This window comes from Ornithorhynchus anatinus, chromosome 3 (genome assembly GCF_004115215.2).
Source record: "Ornithorhynchus anatinus isolate Pmale09 chromosome 3, mOrnAna1.pri.v4, whole genome shotgun sequence".
Lineage (NCBI taxonomy): Eukaryota > Metazoa > Chordata > Mammalia > Monotremata > Ornithorhynchidae > Ornithorhynchus > Ornithorhynchus anatinus.
In genome coordinates, this window is record NC_041730.1 from 102010573 (window position 1) to 102029253 (window position 18681).

Below are 18681 nucleotides of genomic sequence, written 5' to 3' on the forward strand. Positions count from 1 at the left end.
TATTAATCAATGGTATTTACTGAGTTCTTACTAGGTTTCAGAGCACTGTGCTACGCAATTAAGACAGCACAATACAATAGAGTTGGCAGGCATGTTCCCTAATATTCCTTACCAAATTAGGCCAACTACTTGTAGTAATAAATGTTTATAAATGCCAACAATATCAGTGGGATATATGGAACTAAAAATGCATCTAGATGGGCTAGTTTTTCTGCTAAAAAGAATTTTTTTTAAATGGCATTTATTAAACTCTTACTACGTGCCAGGCATTGTACTAAGCACTGGGGTAGTTACAGAGAAGCAGCATGGCATAGTGGATTGAGCATGGGCCTGGGAGTCAGAAAGTCATGGCTTCTAATCCTGACTCCACCATTCATTCAACAGTATTTATTGAGTGCTTACTATGTGCAGAGCACTGTACCAAGCACTTAGGATGTACAAGTTGTCTGCTGTATAACCTTCAATTCTCTGTGCCTCAGTTACATCATCTGCAAAATGGGGATTGAAACTGTGAGTCCCAAGTGGGACAGGGACTGTGTTCAACCCAATTTGCTTATATCCACCCAGAGCTTAATACAGTGCCTGACACATAGTAAGTGCTTAACAAATACCTTTTATTACTATTATTATTATACAAGATAATCAGGTTGCAAATTTCAGTCATATTTACTGAGCGCTTATTGTGTGCAGGTCACTGAACAAAATGCTTGGGGTAGTATGATATAACTCTCTATATATATACAGAAATTTTTATATATATAAAATGTATAACATAAGCATATCTTGTCCTACAACCTTAATTCCCATTATATAGATGAGGTGGGGGGGCACAGAGAAGTGGAGTGACTAGCCCAAAGATCACAAAGCAGAGGACTTACAGAGCTAGGATTAGAACCCAGGTACTTCTGACTCCCAGGCCCATGCTTTTTCCACTAAGCCACACTCCTCCTCTATATGTATTTTTTATATTTACTTGGGCCACAAAACAACAAGCTGATGGTGTCTGATAAACTTTGCAATAATGCACATGATAAAACATGTAGTCTAGAGTGATTTAACTGACTATTCACATGCATCTAAAAGTATGTTTACAGCCACACTGTAAATAGAAAGTAAGGATGGAACTCTCCTTGAACGAGCACTTACCAGTGTTTGTAAGGAATTGAACATTTCTCATCACACCTTCAGTGTAAGCACCAGGTTCATAGCTGTCCATCTCTCCTGTTACTATATGAGCAACTCTGGCAGCTCGACCTTTGATGGCACCAGCTGCCCGGTCTAACTGATCCGCATTCTGTTCTCTTAACGCGATGATACACTTATTGACGTCCTCCAGGATATGACTTTCTGAAAAAAAAAAAAAGAGATTTCAGTCATGAATGAGCATCTTGTATATACTCCAATTCAAACATGTGCTAGATTGAAGCTTTTCTTAGTTGCTAAAACCTCTGTCGCTGCTTTTTAAGAGCTGGGAAGGGTGAATGTAGCCATTGCTTTACTTAGTCCCCAGAGCTCTTGTTTAAAAGCAATCCTGATCAACAAATGCTCAAAATTACATTGTTTTTGACATTTTAATTGGATTTATAGTGTTATCACATTCAACATAGTTTAATCAATTATATTTATTAAGTGTTTACTATGTGCAGAGCATTTTACTAAGTGATTGGGAGAGTACAATACAACATAATTAGCAGTCACATGTCCTGCCCATAATCAAATCATAATTAACAGTCACATTCTCTGCCCAAAATCAAAGCAGTCAATCACCTTGACCCCTCCTACCTCACCTTAATACTCTCCTACTATAATCCAACCCACACACTTTGCTCTTCGAATTCTAACCTTCTCACTGTACCTCAGTCTCATGTATTTCGCCGCCCAAACCCCCTCCCACATCCTGCCTCTAGTCTAGAATGTCCTCCCTTCTCAAATCCGACAGACAATTATTCTCCCTAACTTCAAAGCCTTATTGAAAGGCACATCTCCTCCAAGAGGCCTTCCCTGACTGAGCCCTCCTTTCCTTTTCTCCCACTCCCTTCTGTATTGCTCCCTTTACCCATCCTCATCCACAGTTCCCACCCTCCCTTCAGGCTCGCATCTCCTCCTGCCTCCAGGATGTCTCCACCTGGATGTTGACCCGCCACCTAAAACTCAACATGAGCAACACTGAGCTCCTCATCTTCCCTCCCAAACCCGGTCTTCTCCCAGACTTCCCTATCACCGTGGATGGCACGACCATCCTTCCCGTCTCTCAGGCCCGCAATCTCGGTGTCATCCTTGACTCGTCTCTCTCGTTCACCCCACACATCTGATCTGTTTTCAAGACCTGCCGGTCTCACCTTTACAATATCACCAAGATCTGCCCTTTCCTCTCCACCCAAACGGCTACCTTACTGCTATAGGCTCTAGTTATAGCCCGGCTAGACTACTGTGTCAGCCTTCTCTCTGATCTCCCTTCCTCCTCTCTCGCCCCGCTCCAGTCTATTCTTCACTACGCTGCCCGGCTCATCTTCCTGCAGAAACGATCTGGGCATGTCACTCCCCTTCTTAAACAACTCCAGTGGTTGCCTATCAACCTCCACTCCAAACAAAAACTCCTCACTCTAGGCTTCAAGGCTCTACATCACCTTGCCCCTTCCTACTTCTCTTCCCTTCTCTCTTTCTACTGCCCACCCCGCATGCTCCGCTCCTCTGCCGCCCACCTCCTCACCGTCCCTCGGTCTCGCCTATCCCGCAGTCGACCCCTGGGCCACATCCTCCTGCGGTCCTGGAACGCCCTCCCTCCTCACCTCCGCCAAACTGATTCTCTTCCCCTCTTCAAAACCCTACTTAAAACTCACCTCCTCCAAGAGGCCTTCCCAGACTGAGCTCCTCTTCTCCCTCTACTCCCTCTACCACCCCCCCTTCACCTCTCCGCAGGTTAACCCTCTTTTCCCCCCATTTCCCTCTGCTCCTCCCCCTCTCCCTTCCCATCCCCTCAGCACTGTATTCGTCTGCTCAACTGTATATATTTTCATTACCCTATTTATTTTGTTAATGAAATGTACATCGCCTTGATTCTATTTAGTTGCCATTGTTTTTACGAGATGTTCTTCCCCTTGACTCTATTTATTGCCATTGTTCTTGTCTGTTTGTCTCCCCCGATTAGACTGTAAGCCCGTCAAATGGCAGGGACTGTCTCTATCTGTTGCCGACTTGTTCATTCCAAGCGCTTAGTACAGTGCTCTACACATAGTAAGCGCTCAATAAATACTATTGAATGAATGAATGAATGAACAGTCCCGCAGCGCGTATGTACATACCGGCAATTCATTTATATTAATGTCTGTCTCACCCTCTACAATGTAACTCATTGTTGTCATGGAATGTGTCTGCTTATTGTTATATTCTCCCAACTGCTTAGTTCAGTGGTTGGGACACAGTAAGTGCTCAGTAAATATGATCAAATGCATGAGTGAATGAATGGAGATTAGAATGGATGGAATTCAGAGAAAGCGTAATCAACACCAAGGAGTGGAAAAACCAAAAAAGAGGTGGCATACAGGAAGGTATAGAGACAAGGATAGAGTTACAACTTAGTTGCCCTCCTGGTGTTTTTCAGCTTTTGTTTAAAAGGGCATTGATGATCACAAAAGTGGTCTAAGAAGGGAAGAACATTTCCCCATCCATTTTATATTAGAGGAAAATAGGAAAGCCAAATGACCTGTCCTAAATCATACCAAAAGTCAATTAAGAAATGGAAAGTGACACTCCAGTTTTCCTCATTTTCAGGCTGGTTATGTATAAACCAAGGTTTTATTCAACAGTGGTTATGAGACCAGTTTGTCGAAAATAGATTTAGCAGAATCTTGGGTTATTTTGGAAGATGCTTTCATTACCTTCCCCAATCTCGAGAAGGTTCCTTTTCAGAGAAAGGTTCTGCTTTATTTATGAATACCGTTGGTGATTCAAGTAAGATTCAATCAGAAAAAATTGCTGTAAAGAAGAAATGACCCTTTGACCCCCAGTTTCTCTGCAGTGAAAATGACATATGTGCCTCACGAGTAGTTAATAATAACTGATCACGTAGAAAAAACAATAACATGTTGTTCTTAGCAAAACAAGCAAAAGTGATTTGGGCAAAATGTGCCCTTTTCCCGGTGCTCTCTCAAAACCCAACAAATAGTGAAGATTTGACAGTTTTCCCAGCATCATAGAAAAATCCATTCGAAGGTATCTCTAGCCTCCTGTCACATTCTTCAGGGATGTTCAAACCTAACTGCATCCTTTCAGGTGGTTGTATAACCCAGTGTGATCAAACCTGGTGCCTTAAACCCTAGGGGATCTTTCACTAGGGTTCCAATCATGTTAGAGATGTCCTTAGGTGGCCCCTTCAACCTGCCCTCTCAGAACAGCCCACTTCTTTCTCTCTCTTCTATTTTCTCCTCTCCTCTTTTTCTCTAAAAATCAGAATCAGTGTGGAGGCAGGGACTCTGGGATTTGCAATAAAAAGCCTGAAGACCCAGTCGAAAGGGATTCCAGTTGATCTGCTTTCCTTCCCCTCCCTCCATGCATTCTTTTTTGTTTCATTTTATGCTATTTGTTAAGAACTTACTATGCATCAAGAACTTTTCTAAGCAGTGGGATAAATAAGAGGTAATCAAGGCTGGGCACAGTCCCTGTCCCACATGGGGCTCAGAGTCTAAGTAGGAGGGAGAATAGGTACTGAATCCTCAGTTTGCAATTGAGAAAACTGAGGCCAGAGAAAATAAGTGATTTGGCCAAGGTCACACAGGAAGCAACTGGCCAGGTCTTCTGATTCCCAAGCCAATACTCTTTCCACTAGTCCATGCCCCTTCTCTTGCCTTATACATAGATGTGCTCTTTGCCTACCTTGTTCCTCTATTAAATAAGTCAATCAAACAATCAAAGACAGTACAAACAGAGCACTAACTGCTTGGCAGAATATACCAGGTTCATCTCCAGTCTATTAACTATAATAATTCTCTAACATCTTCAAAATGTGGAGAGTCTGGAGCTCCAGACTATTTTGGTGCCTGAGAAGCAGTATGGCTTAGTGCATAGAGCACAGATCTGGGAGTCAGAAGGACCTGGATTTTAATCCAGGATCCTTCACTTGTCTGCTGTGTGACTTTGGGCAAGTCATTTCATTTCTCAGGGCCTCAGTTACCTCATCTGCAAAATGGGGATTAAGACTGTGAGCTAGCACCATATAGGATATTGGACTGTATCCAACCTGATTCCTTTCCCAGTGCTTAATATAGTGCCCGACATAGGGTAAGCACTTTACAAATACCATTAAAAAAAAGTATTTCAGGCTGGGTCCAATCAAGATGGTCAAAATGTCTGGTACTTACAGCACTGGCCATCTTCATCTAGATGAAAAACTCAAGAAACAATCTATTCCTTTGCATCTTTGTAGCATGATTCCTGAGGCCACCTGACCCATATTGCCCTTTCCAAGACCTCAGAGCAGGACATTAAAAGTTTGAAGGATAAAAGTAATGATTATATTAATAAAGATGATCATAGTTTTTGCTAAGCACTTACTATGTGTCAACTACTGCTCTAAGCACTGGGGTCGGCAAAGTTAACTCAGACACAGGTCCCTTTCTCACATTCTAATTAGGAGAGCAAACAGGTATTGAATGATGCTGATAGTATTTATTAAGCACAACTATGCATCAAGCATTGTTCTAAGTGCTGGGGTAGATATGTGATAATCAGGTTGGACACAGTCCCTGTCCCACATGGGGCTCACAGTCTTAATCCACAATTCACAGATGGGGTAATTGAGGCAGAGAGATGTGAAGTGATTTTCCCAAGGTCACATGGCAGCAAGTGGAAGATCCAGAATTAGAACCCATGATCTTCTGACTTTCAGTCCATGGTCTACCCAAAAGCCATGCATTTTACAAAAGAAGAAACTGAGGTATTTGTTAAGCGCTTACAATATGCCAAGCACTCTTCTAAGCACTGGGATTAAAACCCAAGTTCCCATAATCCAAAGTCCAGGCTCTTTTCCCTAAATGAAGTGGCTTCTAAAGTGAGGTGAAACCATCTAATCACTTTCCTGTAAATTAGCAGATTAACCATGATCTGGAAAAAACACAAATTTATTGCCAAATTAAGAGGAATATCTATATATCTATATAGCTATATATAGACATAGACATATAGTGCTTCTTGGAAGAATACTGTTGTGCCTGGATAGTTTGCCACATCTTTTCATATTGTACATATTCATGTACAAACTGACATTTGGTGGAAGCAGCGTGGCTAAGTGGAAAGAGCATGGGCTTGGGAGTCAGAGGTCATGAGTTCAAATCCCACTCCGCCGCTTGTCAGCTGTGTGACTGAGGGCAAGTCATTTAACTTCTCTGAGCCTCAGTTCCCTCATCTGTAAAATGGGGATTAAGATTGTGAGCCTCATTTGGGACAACCTGATTATACTGTATCTACCCCAGCACTTAGAACAGTGCTCTGCACATAGTAAGCACTTAACAAATACCAACATTATTATTATTTGGTGAAATTTGTCCACTTAATAATGCTACTAATAATAATATTGATTGTGATACTAAATGGCTATTATGCAGTCAAGCACTGGGTTGGATACAAGATGATCACATGAGACAGTGTTCTTAGTCAACATGAGGTTCACAGTCTGAAAGGTAGCAAGAAGCTCATAGCTTCAGCGTAGTTAAAATGTTTTACCTCAGAAATATTTACCAACAACGTAGAAATCCTCTTTAGTCTATGGCTACAGTGTTCTTCTGAGGGTATATAGTGCTACTAATCTAGAATGTGCTTGGATTATTGTTATGCTGCTTTTTCATGATAAGACCTTGATTTTACATACCTTGTCTATCTTCTAATACTAGGGGTTGTTTTAATATATTCTCAAATGTTCTTTCATTATTTAGGCACCTTGAAATGACTAAAAAAGGAGAGTATTAATCTCACATAGTCTGTCAGGTCTGCCAATTTTTGTGCATCCTAAGGCAAAATAAGGGAGAAATGTAAAGTAAAATGAATTCATCTTGTTGCTGACCTACAAACAAATGCTTTGACAAGGAAAATGAACCTTCCTAAGGCACATACCCACTAGCAGGTTCATCCTTTCAAGTTGTTGGTCACTTTTCCAAAGAAGGTATTACCTTTTACAATGCAATTGAACAAAGCAAATTGCATACTGAGTACTCCTGAAAACAATTTGAAGGGGTATGGACAGCCTCTCTGTTCTTACTTTTCCTTTTTACATACACCTCTTATTTCCTGAGCATTGAGCAGTGAAGTGCAATGCTCTGCACATCGTAAATGCTCAATAAATATCACTGATTCATGCCCCACTGTTAAGGTTTGTTTGAGTTCATTGTTAAAAACATACATTACAAATTTAGGCCCTGGATTATTTTGTATTTTTAACTACCAAAAGAAATAGTAAAGGACTGAGTTCTGCAAGATTTGATGAATGCCCTATATAAGCGGTGTGTGTTACACAATTTTCTAAAGTCATCAAGCTTTAACACCCAGAATTCAGAAATTGAGTGATTGAGTTCATATTATAGACAACTGTCCCCTGACTGAACATCAGAACTTTCAGCAGGAACAGAGAAGTGAAACAGCCTAGTGGAAAGAGCATGAGCCTGAGAGTCAGAGGACCTGTGTTCTAATACCACATCTGGCCCTTGTCTGCTGTGTGAATTTGGGCAAATCACTTAACTTCTCTCTGCCTTAGGGAAGCAGTGTGTCTTAGTAGAAAGAGCATGTGCTTGGGAGTCAGAGGTCATGGGTTCAAATCCTAGCTCTGCCACTTGTCAGCTGCATGACCTTGGACAAGTCACTTCACTTCTCTGGGCCTCAGTTACCTTATCTGTAAAATGGGGATTAAGACTGTGAGCCCCACATGGGACAACCTGATAACCTTGTATCTACCCCACTGCTTAGAACAGTGCTTGGTACATTGTAAGTGCTTAACAAATACCTCAGTTTCTTCTTCTGTAAAATACATGGTCTAGTGGAAAGAGCATGGGCCTGAAAGTCAGAAGGTCGTGGGTTCTAATCCTAGATCTGCCATTTGCTGCCATGTGACCGTGGGTAAATCACTTCTCTTCTCTGTGCCCCAGTTCCTGCATCTGCAAAAATAAGATTCAATACCTATTCTTCCTTCTGCTTAGACTGTGAGCCCCATATGGTATCTGATGATCTTGTATCTACTCCCTCCAGTAGTAAAGTACAGTGTTAGGTACATAATATGAGTTTAACAACAACCACAGTCATTATTTTATCATTATTATAGTAGTAGTAGTAGCAGTAGTGGTAGTGTTATTTTTATTATTTTTATTTTGATAATGAGGTGTACATCTTGATTCTATTTATCTTGATGATGTCTTGTTTTGTTTTGTTCTGTTTTGATTTGCTGTCTGTCTCCGTAGTTTAAACTGTGAACCCGTCATTGGGCAGGGATTGTCTCTATCTGTTGCTGAACTGTACATTCCAAGTTCTTAGTACAGAGCTATGCACAAAGTAAGAACTCAATAAATAATGAATGAATAATAAAAGCCAAAAACAACATCATCCTTCTTAATCTCACTCCCTCTGTATTCCAAAACCTTGTTCTATGCTGGCAAGTCGAATCCAGAATCTAATGACAATAATAATTGTGGTACTTGTTAAGAATTTACTGTTCTGTACTAAGTGCTGGGGTGGATACAAGCGAATTGGATTGGACACAGTTCCTGTCCCATGTGCTCACAATCTCAATCCTCATTTTCCAGATGAGGCAACTGAGGCCCAGAGAAATGAAGGGACTTGCCCAAGGTCACACAGCAGACAAGTGGTGGAGTTGGATTAGAACCCATGAACTTCAGAATGCCAGGCCTGTGCTCTATCCACTACACCATCCTGGTTCTTGGTAGTTGTCCAGAGTCCCATGCCCAACTTCCTTACTTAGATTTTTCCACCTATTGACCTTAAACACATCTTCTGAAGTTGACAAATTTTCTTGAACAAATAGTCTAGTAGATAGAGCATGGGCCTGTGAATCAGAAGGAGCTGGGTTCTAATACCAGCTTCCTCACTGGTTTGCTTTGTGACCTTGGGCAATCACTTAACTTCTCTGGGCCACAGTTACCTCATCTGTAAAATGGGGATTAAGCCTGATGAGCCCGATGTGGGGCAGGGACTGTGTCCAACCTGTTAAGCCCCGTATTTACCCAGCATTTAGTGCACTGCATGGCACATAGTAAGTGCTTAACAAATACCATAAAAAACTAAGCCAATGGCAGCGAGAGTCATGCTGAAATTCTTCTGAAAATACTTCACTGTTCAATTATACTACTGTCACTAGAAGGAAATAGATGGTGTTGCAAAACCACTCCTAACTTTCACACAGGTTGTTTGGCATTGTGAAATCTCATCATAATTATGTGGCCTGAATAACATCCTTAGTGACTATCACTATGTTCAGGGTCTGATGGATCCCTGCATTTGATTTCTTCTCCTGTCCAAATTTATTTTTGCATCTGGAAAATGATTTGCAAACACAATCCACACAAAAGCCCTGGCAAATGTTAACTTTCCCTCAGTTTATATTTAGTGAAGCAAGTATTTTACCCAATTCAGAATCAAACTTGGAACTAGAACTTAATAGTCCTTGGCTCTGAGCCCTAGGCTTAGAACACAAGATCGTGATTCTGTCACAGGCAGAGTCTTCAAACATGAAAATTGGCAGGGAAATAATGGTCAGCTGTCCAACCACTGAAATGATTGGTTGGCACCAATTTTTTCAAGTGTGAAAGATATTGCAAAGAAGTAAGAAATATTGGCAAGAAGTAAATATGATGAAGGGAGGTAGCTTCCGGAACAGAAGGCTTTCAATAAGGAAGCCCAGGATGGGAGATCTGGATAAGGTGCTAGAAGGGGAGAATGATAATAAAGTCACGAATAAAGGTGAAGTGGCAGATGAATTACCTGATGAGGCATGAAGAAAGAAGAACTACTTTTAAACAGAGTTGACAAAAACAAAGCTTAGCGCAAAGGTGCATTTGCTCCCGGCTGAAATGTGAGGCAGAGAAATGACTCTTTGTTCAGTGTTCCAATTGCACGTAAACAAAAAGAGGAAAATACGTAAAGGAATGTACGGGGACCAGTTGGTCCATCACCACTTATTCTCCTTTTAGTACTAACCCTCCACTGTCACACCATTGAAGCAAACCATCTTGAACAGACTCAGTGTTATTATTTCAGCAACCCTGCCTGGAAAGCCGTTCCTCGTATTTAACCATCTCTGCATGAAAAACAGATTCACAACATCTGCTCTAATCCCATTTTCCTTGAATTTTCTTTTTGCTGACTCTTCCAATTTTGCTGATAGGGTGAAAGCTGTCAATTGACTTCATAAAGACAGTTTCTATTTTACTGTCCCTTTATATTTAGACTAAAGTCCTCCTCATTACAAAGGGTGAGCAGTCAGAAGTCATTCCGAGGTGGAAATTTTGCTGACTTCATCAATGCAGTGCTTAATAGGTGGCATAGCCTTTTCTGAAATTTAAAAGTTTAAGAAAAGGAAATGCTTTTCAAATGGCAGGTGGTAAGGAACGGGAACTCTTTACCCTGGGGAGGCATGTAAGTATAGTTTCCAAAAGGGTTTGGATGAATTCATGCTAAGATCCCACAATAAGTTGTTAGAGACAAGAGCTGTTAGAAGAAATATTCCTGGCCATACAACAGGACATCAAGTTAGACAATCACTTCTCCAAGCAGCCTTTGTTGTTAACATTAGAGGGAAACTACTGGACAGAATGGGCCAGGTGTTCTTAGTTTATTCATATTAGTCATATACTGTCCAGAGCAGTTTCTCAATTCTGGATTTCCATTCCCTTGAAATTTATTTTTTCACCCCCTAAATCCATTACATTTCTTCTAGGATCTGTTACTTCACTAGGACTCAGAACATGGCACCATGTGATCAATCAATCAGTGGCATTTATTGAGCACTTGCTGTATGCAGAGCACTGAACTAAGCACTTACAATATATGACATCAAACATACAAATGTAAATATAATTAACATGGCATGATTTTTACATGCACAGAAATTAATAAATTTAAATAAACAGGATTCCACCCTTAAATCCCAGTTCTGGCAGAATGTGCATATATGTGAAAAGGATAAAATATGCTATTTCGAAAAACAATATTTTAAAATTATAGAGATGATATGAGGGCTTATTGAAAACGAATTTTCTTCATTACTAGAATATTTCTTGGCAGAATATTATCTAAGACAAAATTCAGAAATGTCAGAAAATGACACATGATCATGTTACCGTCACTGACAAGAGGCAGCAGAATACAATGACAGACTGAATTGGAAGTTGATATATCTGTGACCTATATTCAGTTCTATCCTGACTGGGGAATTAAAAAAAAAATGTGTCCCAGTCCTTACTCCTTCCCAGTGAAATGGACACTCAAATTACCAATCACTGTATGGCAAGTATTTGGAGAAATTTGAGTGAAGGAGTTATATAGCCACACCTGATGACATCTTATCTGGCTACATTTATTTGCATATCCATAATGAGTGATGTATTGGAACCTCTAGGGTGTAAGTCTAAAAGAGTAATTTTTGAAAAATCAAAGTCATTGCAAATATAGAATGTATTATTTAAAGTGATGAAAAAATTCACCACCACATGAATCCTACAATCCTACTTGGACTGTGAGCTCCATATGGTAATAATAATAATGGTAATAATTATGGTATTGTTAAGCATTTACTATATCCCAGGCATTGTACTAAGTACTGGGGTAGATACAAGGTAATGGTTTAGACACAGTCCCTGTCCCAAACTGGGGCTCACACTCATCTTCATTTTTTTTTCTACCGATGAGGTAACTGAGGCATAGAGAAGTAAAGTGATTTGCCCAAGGTCACATAGCAGACTCGTGGCAGATCCAGGATTAAAACCTTCTGACTCCCAGGCCTGTGTTCTATCCACTAGACCAAGTTGCTAGCATAACAATCCTGATTAACTTGGATCTACCCCAGTGATTAGAACATTGCTAACTACATAGTAAGTGCTAAATAAATGCCACAATAATAATAATTATAATTATAAACTGTGAGGTTATTTTCATAACCAGTCATATAATAAATTATATTATTAATTATATTGATTACAGTGTCACATCATGAACGTCTGGAAATAGAGTAGAATGCATTAGTCAATCTTCAAATTGCCCAGAAAATTCAGATTCGAATAGTTGCAAAGTACCTACCTGCCTCATTTTAGAAACAACTGTGTTGATAAAACTATCAAATTATTGACTGAGGCAAGTCTTGTTATTTATGTAGATTGAAGGATTGCCTGTGGTGATTTGGGATAGAGTGATTGACACAAGAAAGTAAATCAAATACACCCACAGACACAATGATGTTGCCAAGATTGTCCATAGACAGTTAAAGGGGTTAGGAGTTTCAACTGTCTATGACAGAGATGTGGTCCAGAGATGATAGGGTGCAATAGGAAATAGGCCAGTGTACACCCCCAAAAAATGGGTTCAGGAGGCTCAGAGACTGCAAACTCCAAAGTCCAGTTAGAATATTGTTGAAATGGCATGACCTAGAGGTTAATTATTATTATATAATAATAGTAATATTTTCGGTATTTGTTAAGTGCTTACCAAGTACCAGGCACTGTACTAGGTTCTGGGGTAGATACAAGGGAACTGGGTTGAACACAGTCCCTGTCACACATAGGACTCACAGTCTTCATCTCCATTTTCAAGATGAGGGAATTTAGGCAGAGAGAAGTTAAGTGACTTGCCCAAGGTTCATTCATTCATTCAATAGTATTTATTGAGTGCTTACTATGTGCAGAGCACTGTACTAAGCGCTTGGAATGAACAAGTCAGCAACAGAAGGTCACACAGCAAAGTGGCAGAGCTGGAATCAGAGTCCAGGGCCTTCTGAGTCCCAGGCCCATACTCTATCCATTAAGCCACACTGCTTTTCTAGATTCCATAGCTCAGCTTGAGCCTAAGGCACAGAGTTTATGGGAGCCCAGGAGTGAGGAAGAAAGGAAAAGGACAGAGACATGAATAGTAATGTGTTGGGTAGGGAAGAGGGGAGAGGGAGAGGATGGAGACTGAAAAGAAGGGAAAGAAGACGGAAAGGAAATGGGAAAATGGAAAAATGGGAGCAACAAGGAAGAACAGTTATCAGAAGAAGGAAAGGAGAGAAGAAAAAAAAACAAGTGGTAGAAGATGTACTTTCTTAATAAACCCATTAAAAATCTGTTCTGACCCAGGTATTCAAGCAGGAACACAAAATCACTGAATTTATATAGGGTTTTATTTGTCAAAGTCTTTACATGCTAGTGACTTCTTTTTTCCTTCCAACATTCCAAGCAGATAGGAAAGAGCAGGTAGTATTATCCACTTTTGCAGATGAAGAAATGTAGAAATTGTATGGAAATTGTGTATCTCACATAGTGAGATAGGGTGAATCAGTGACTGATCTGCGATTAAAATCCAAGTACTTCATACTTCTCAATACCATCTGCTATACACAGGTAGATGGCATAATGGATATAGCACTGGGAGTGAAGTCATGGTTCTAATGCCAGCTCTGCCACTTTGCTGCTTTATGACCTTGGGTAAATCACTTCACTCAGTTACCTCATCCATAAAATCGAGATTGAGGCGGTAAACCCTATGTGGAGCAGGAAGTCTGTCCAAACTGATTTGCTTGCCTTCACCCCAGTGCTTTAGAATAGTGCCTGGCACATAGTAAGAGCTTAGCAAATACCATGATAGTAATAATAATAATTACCATTATTATTAATCTGAATTGGTTCTAAATCTAGATTTTCCTGGATTAGCAGGCTTTTTCGAGATACAATTCCAGAAAAATCTTCCTCCCATCCTGACTACCTCTTCAACTGCTAACTCTTTGAGTTCCTACCTCCCTTTTGTTCAAACATGCTCACATCTTTCCTAACCTAAAAGAACTCCTCTGTAAATCCCACTACACCCTCCAGCTATCACTCAATCTCCCTGCTCCCACTCCAGTCCAAATTCCTTAAACACTCTGACCACCTTCTTTCTTCCAATTTTCTTCTTGACCTTTTACAATCTGGTTTCTGCCCTCCAGTGAGAATGCTCTCTCTAAAGTTTTCCATGACCTCCTCCTCTCCAGATCTGGTGGACACTACTCTATCCTAGTTAGTCCTTTTCAACCTCTTGGCTGCTTTGACACTGTGACTTACTCCCTTCTCTAGGAAATGCTGTTTAGTCTTCACTTTATTAAGATAACTCTCTCCTGATTTCTTCCTCTGACTTTAATCCTTTTAACTGTGGGTGTCCTTAAAGTCTGTGTCCTGGGTCCAGTTATTTTCCCTCTTTTCATTCACCTCCTTAACCAACTAGTACGCTTCCATGGCTTTCAATTTCCACCTAAATACTGGTGACTCTCAAATCTAACTCACCAGCCCTCGTCTCTCACCCCATCTGCAACCTCCTCGTTTTTTTTAGGACACCCAATCAGCTCTCTTACTGACAAACTATCCTCTCTCTTTTTCCACTATAACCCAGCCCATCACCTCACCCCTCTAACATCCACTTACTTACTGTTCCTCTATGTCATCTCCCTTATTGTTAACCCCTTGCAATTTGTCCTAATGGGGAATGAATCAAAACACTCAAATTATTTCACCTAGACATGTAAAGGGGTGAAAATAACCATGTTTAGTGGGTCTGATTTTTACAAGAAGGGTATTTCATGCCCAGAGAAGATAAGCAAGAAAAAAATGAGTTTGAATTGCAGAAGGAAAGGGATTGATTGGAAATTTAACAGAAAATCCTGACTGGCAGGATTCAAACACTGGCAGTCTATAAAGGGAAGCTGTGGAGTCTCTGTCCTTTAGTTCTCTTTAAAACACAACAGACAAGTCACTGCCCTGGATAGTTGAGTCAATCACCTGCTTAGAAGCAGGGGGCTTGATCAGAAAACCTCTTCAGGTCTTTTTCATCTCACAATTCTATATTTAACTTTAGAGGTTGGAAGAAGGAAATGGAGAAGGTAAAGGAGAGAGACAAGAAAATAGAAAGTAGGTATAAAGGCAAAGAGGGAATTGGAAATTTTCAGACCGCCAGCAAACTGCAGAAGGTGCAATTCTTCAAAGAGATTTGGCCACATTCAGTTCAGTATATTTATTGGCAAGTGAACCAGAGCATGCAGGGTGACTTACTACAAGAAAGTTACTTCCTACAAGAAAGCTGTGTACTTTGAAAGCATCATTAAAATTTTTGGGTTTCCTGAGTATTATTAGTAATAAACTAAAGTTCAAATCAATTTCAAATTCAAATTATTCAAACTACAAGGCCAGTCTCTAATGGCCGTGATTTTTCTATCTAAATTTCTACTTCTCTGTTACTTAGATTAAATGCGCTTCTCAGTGAATTTCATAACTCTTCTGTGAAATACCTTACTTTAGGGTTTAGTAACTCACTGAGGTCAATACTGTTTGCTCCCAAATGGCTGGTACAGTGTTCTGAATGGAATAACAATCACTACTGAGTCACTCCATGGAAACCATCCTCTCTAGGTAACCCATGATCTTCTTCTCCCCAGATCTGATGGCTTCTACTCCATCCTAATCCTCCTAGGCTACTCAGCTGCCCTCAGTACTGTGGATCACCTCCTTATTCTTGAAACTTTATCCAATCTTGACTTCACTGACAGTCCTCTCCTCCTCTCTCTCCTCCTATCCTCCTATCTCTCTGACCACTCCCTTCTCAGTCTCTTTTACAGGCTCCTCCTCTGCTCACCACCTCTGACAGTGGGGGTCCTTTAAGGCTCAGTTCTGGGTCCCCTTAAATTCTCCTTTTAAACTCACTCCCTTGGAGAATTAATTTGTTCCCATGCTTCAACTACTACCTCTGTGGATGATTCCCAAATCTGCAACTCCAGTTCTGACCTCTCTCCTTCTCTGAAGTCTCACATTTCAGGGCATCTCTACGTGGTTATCCCCTCAACACCTCAAACTGAACCCATCCAAAACAGAACTCCTTATCTTCCCACCTAAACTCTGTCCTCCCCCATCTTTCCCATCCCTCTAGACAATACCACTATCCTCCCTATCTCAGCAGGCTGCATCCTTGGCATTGTCCTAGACTCATCTCTCTCATTCAACCCACATATTCCATTTGTCACCAAATCCTCTCAGCTCTGCCTTCATAACATTGCTAAAATCCATCCTTTCCTCTCCATCAAAACAGCTACTACTCTGATCTATGCACTTATCCTATACCACTTTTGATTGCTGCATCTGCCTCCTCACTAAACTCTCTGCCTTCATTTATTCATTCATTCATATTTATTGAGTGCTTACTTTGTGCAGAGCACTGTACTAAGTGCTTAGAATGTACAATTCGGCAACCAAGACAATCCCTGCCCAACAACAGGCTAACAGTCTAAAAGGGGGAGACAGACAGCAAAACAAAACAAGCCCCACCCCAGTTCATACTCCACTCTGCTGCCCAGATCATTTTTCTAAAAAAAAGTTCAGTCCATGTTTCCCTACTCCTTGAGAAGCTCCAGTAGGTGCCCCTCCACCTTCGCACGATGCAGAAATCCTCACCATTTATTTTAAAGCATTCAGTCAGTTCACCCTCAACTATATTACCTCGCTGATATCGTACTACAGCCCAGCCTTCACAATTCTCTCCTCTAGTGTTAGGTTGCTCACCTTGCCACTACCTAATCTAACTTGCCACTAATCCCTTTCCCATGTCCTCCCTCTAGCCTCAAAGTCTCTTTCCTTCCATACAGATCAGGCCACTACTCTTCCCACCTTCAAAGCCTTATTAAGGTTATATCTCTTCCAAAAAATCCTTCCATTAAGCCCTCTTTTCCATGGCTCCTCTCCCTAGTGTCATCTTTGAACTTGGATCTGTGAACTTTGGGCATTTTGAACCTGTACTAATCTCAGCCTTACAGCACTTATGTATAGATCTATACATTTTATATTATGATTTATTAGTTTACAATAATGTCTCCCTCCCTCCCCCCCAACACTGAAATTTCAGGGTGGACAGGGTTTATGTCTATGAACTCTTTGGATTGTACTCCCCCAAATGCTTAGCAGAGCACTCTGCAAACAGTAAGCACTCAATAAATACCATTGATTGATTGATGATGATCATAAATACATCACTTGTACCCAAACTCCTAAATTTGGGTGCTTATTTTGTTAGTTTCTTACTCTATTACTAATCAATTTTAAACCTCCCAAAAGCAAAATTGATACGAGATCTGTGCAACTTTTCAATCTCAATGTCATGATGTGAAAATACTTATTTTGAGAAATCAGTAAAAGAAAATGTTAAATATAGAGAAATATGTCCTTGGATTGATTGATTCATTCATTCAGTCAGTCGTATTTATTGAGTGCTTACTGTGTGTAGAGCACTGTACTAAGAGCTTGGAAAGTACAATTCAGCAACAGAGACAATCCCTACCCAACAACAGGCTCACAGTCTGTCCAATACATGTAGAAATATGCTCAGGCAGAGCCTTGACAGAGCTAATATTGTTTTTTAAGAACTTTTACAGACCTAAATCTGCTTGGGGAAAAACTGGGATTTATCCCCAGGTTAAAGTAGGTGGTCTATGATCTTTTGCAGTTGAGTTGCTTCCAACCCATGGCGACACCACGGACACATTTCTCCCAGAAAGCCCCATCTCCATCTTCAATTGTTCTGGTAGTGCGTCCTCAGAGTTCTCTTGATAAAAATAGGGAAGTAGTTTACCACTGCCACCTTCTGCACAGAAAACACGAGTCTCCACCCTAGACTCTCTCCCAGGCCGCTGCTGCCCAACATGTATGAGTTTTGACTTGCAGCAGGTTGCCTTCCACTCATTAACCACTGCCCAAGCTGGGAAAGGAATGGATAGGCCTTTGCTTGACTATCCCTCCCATAGCTGAGACTGGAAGAGTACTGAAAACTCTACAGGTGCAACCCTGAGAGGGGAAAGAAGGCAGAGATTGCCCCAAGTATCTCAATAAATATATTCGAAGCCACACAGGGCCCCTGATAGTGGAGAGCCTCGACTAACAGACTGTTTCTACTTTTATCCAGAAAGAGCAAGGGCAGTAGAGGAGGAAGATGAGGAAAAGGAAGAGGGAGGAGCACAGAGGAAAGCCTCTGAGAAGGTTCTCCCTCCTCTTCCTTTTGCTTCCACCAGCATCACCTTCTTCTGCTCCCCTGCCCCCTACTATTCTTTTCCAGACTAAACACAGGTTCTCAGCTTGGATCCCCCCAAAGATGTGACCCTCCAGGGACCTGGACTGTGGTAGTAGCATTGAGAGCACCTGAGATCACCTAGCAGTATTGGAGCTATAGATAAAATAAATGCTTGTATAACTGCTTATCTTTCCAGGAGCCTCAAATGGAAACTAGCAGGCATATGTGACAGTGGAAAATATTCAATTGCTTCCCACAGTAAACTTTCTTTCAAATTGCATGTTTTCTGACTTCAGAGAGAATTTAAATAACTATGCTAACAAGAAAGAAAATGGATATGAAAATGTGAAATGAACCACCATTTTAAGACCCAGTTTGAACCCAAGCTGCAATTCAAAAATCATGTTCACCAAATTTTCATAT

General features: G+C 40.8%; 1 protein-coding gene across 1 annotated transcript in view; it reads right to left on the reverse strand.

The window, feature by feature from the left end:
* CTNNA3 (catenin alpha 3) overlaps positions 1–18681 on the reverse strand; it is a 1377490-nt gene that overhangs the window by 401989 nt on the left and 956820 nt on the right. Inside the window, 1 exon segment of the mRNA XM_039911548.1 lies at positions 1147–1347. Coding sequence (XP_039767482.1) covers positions 1147–1347 — 201 coding nt within the window.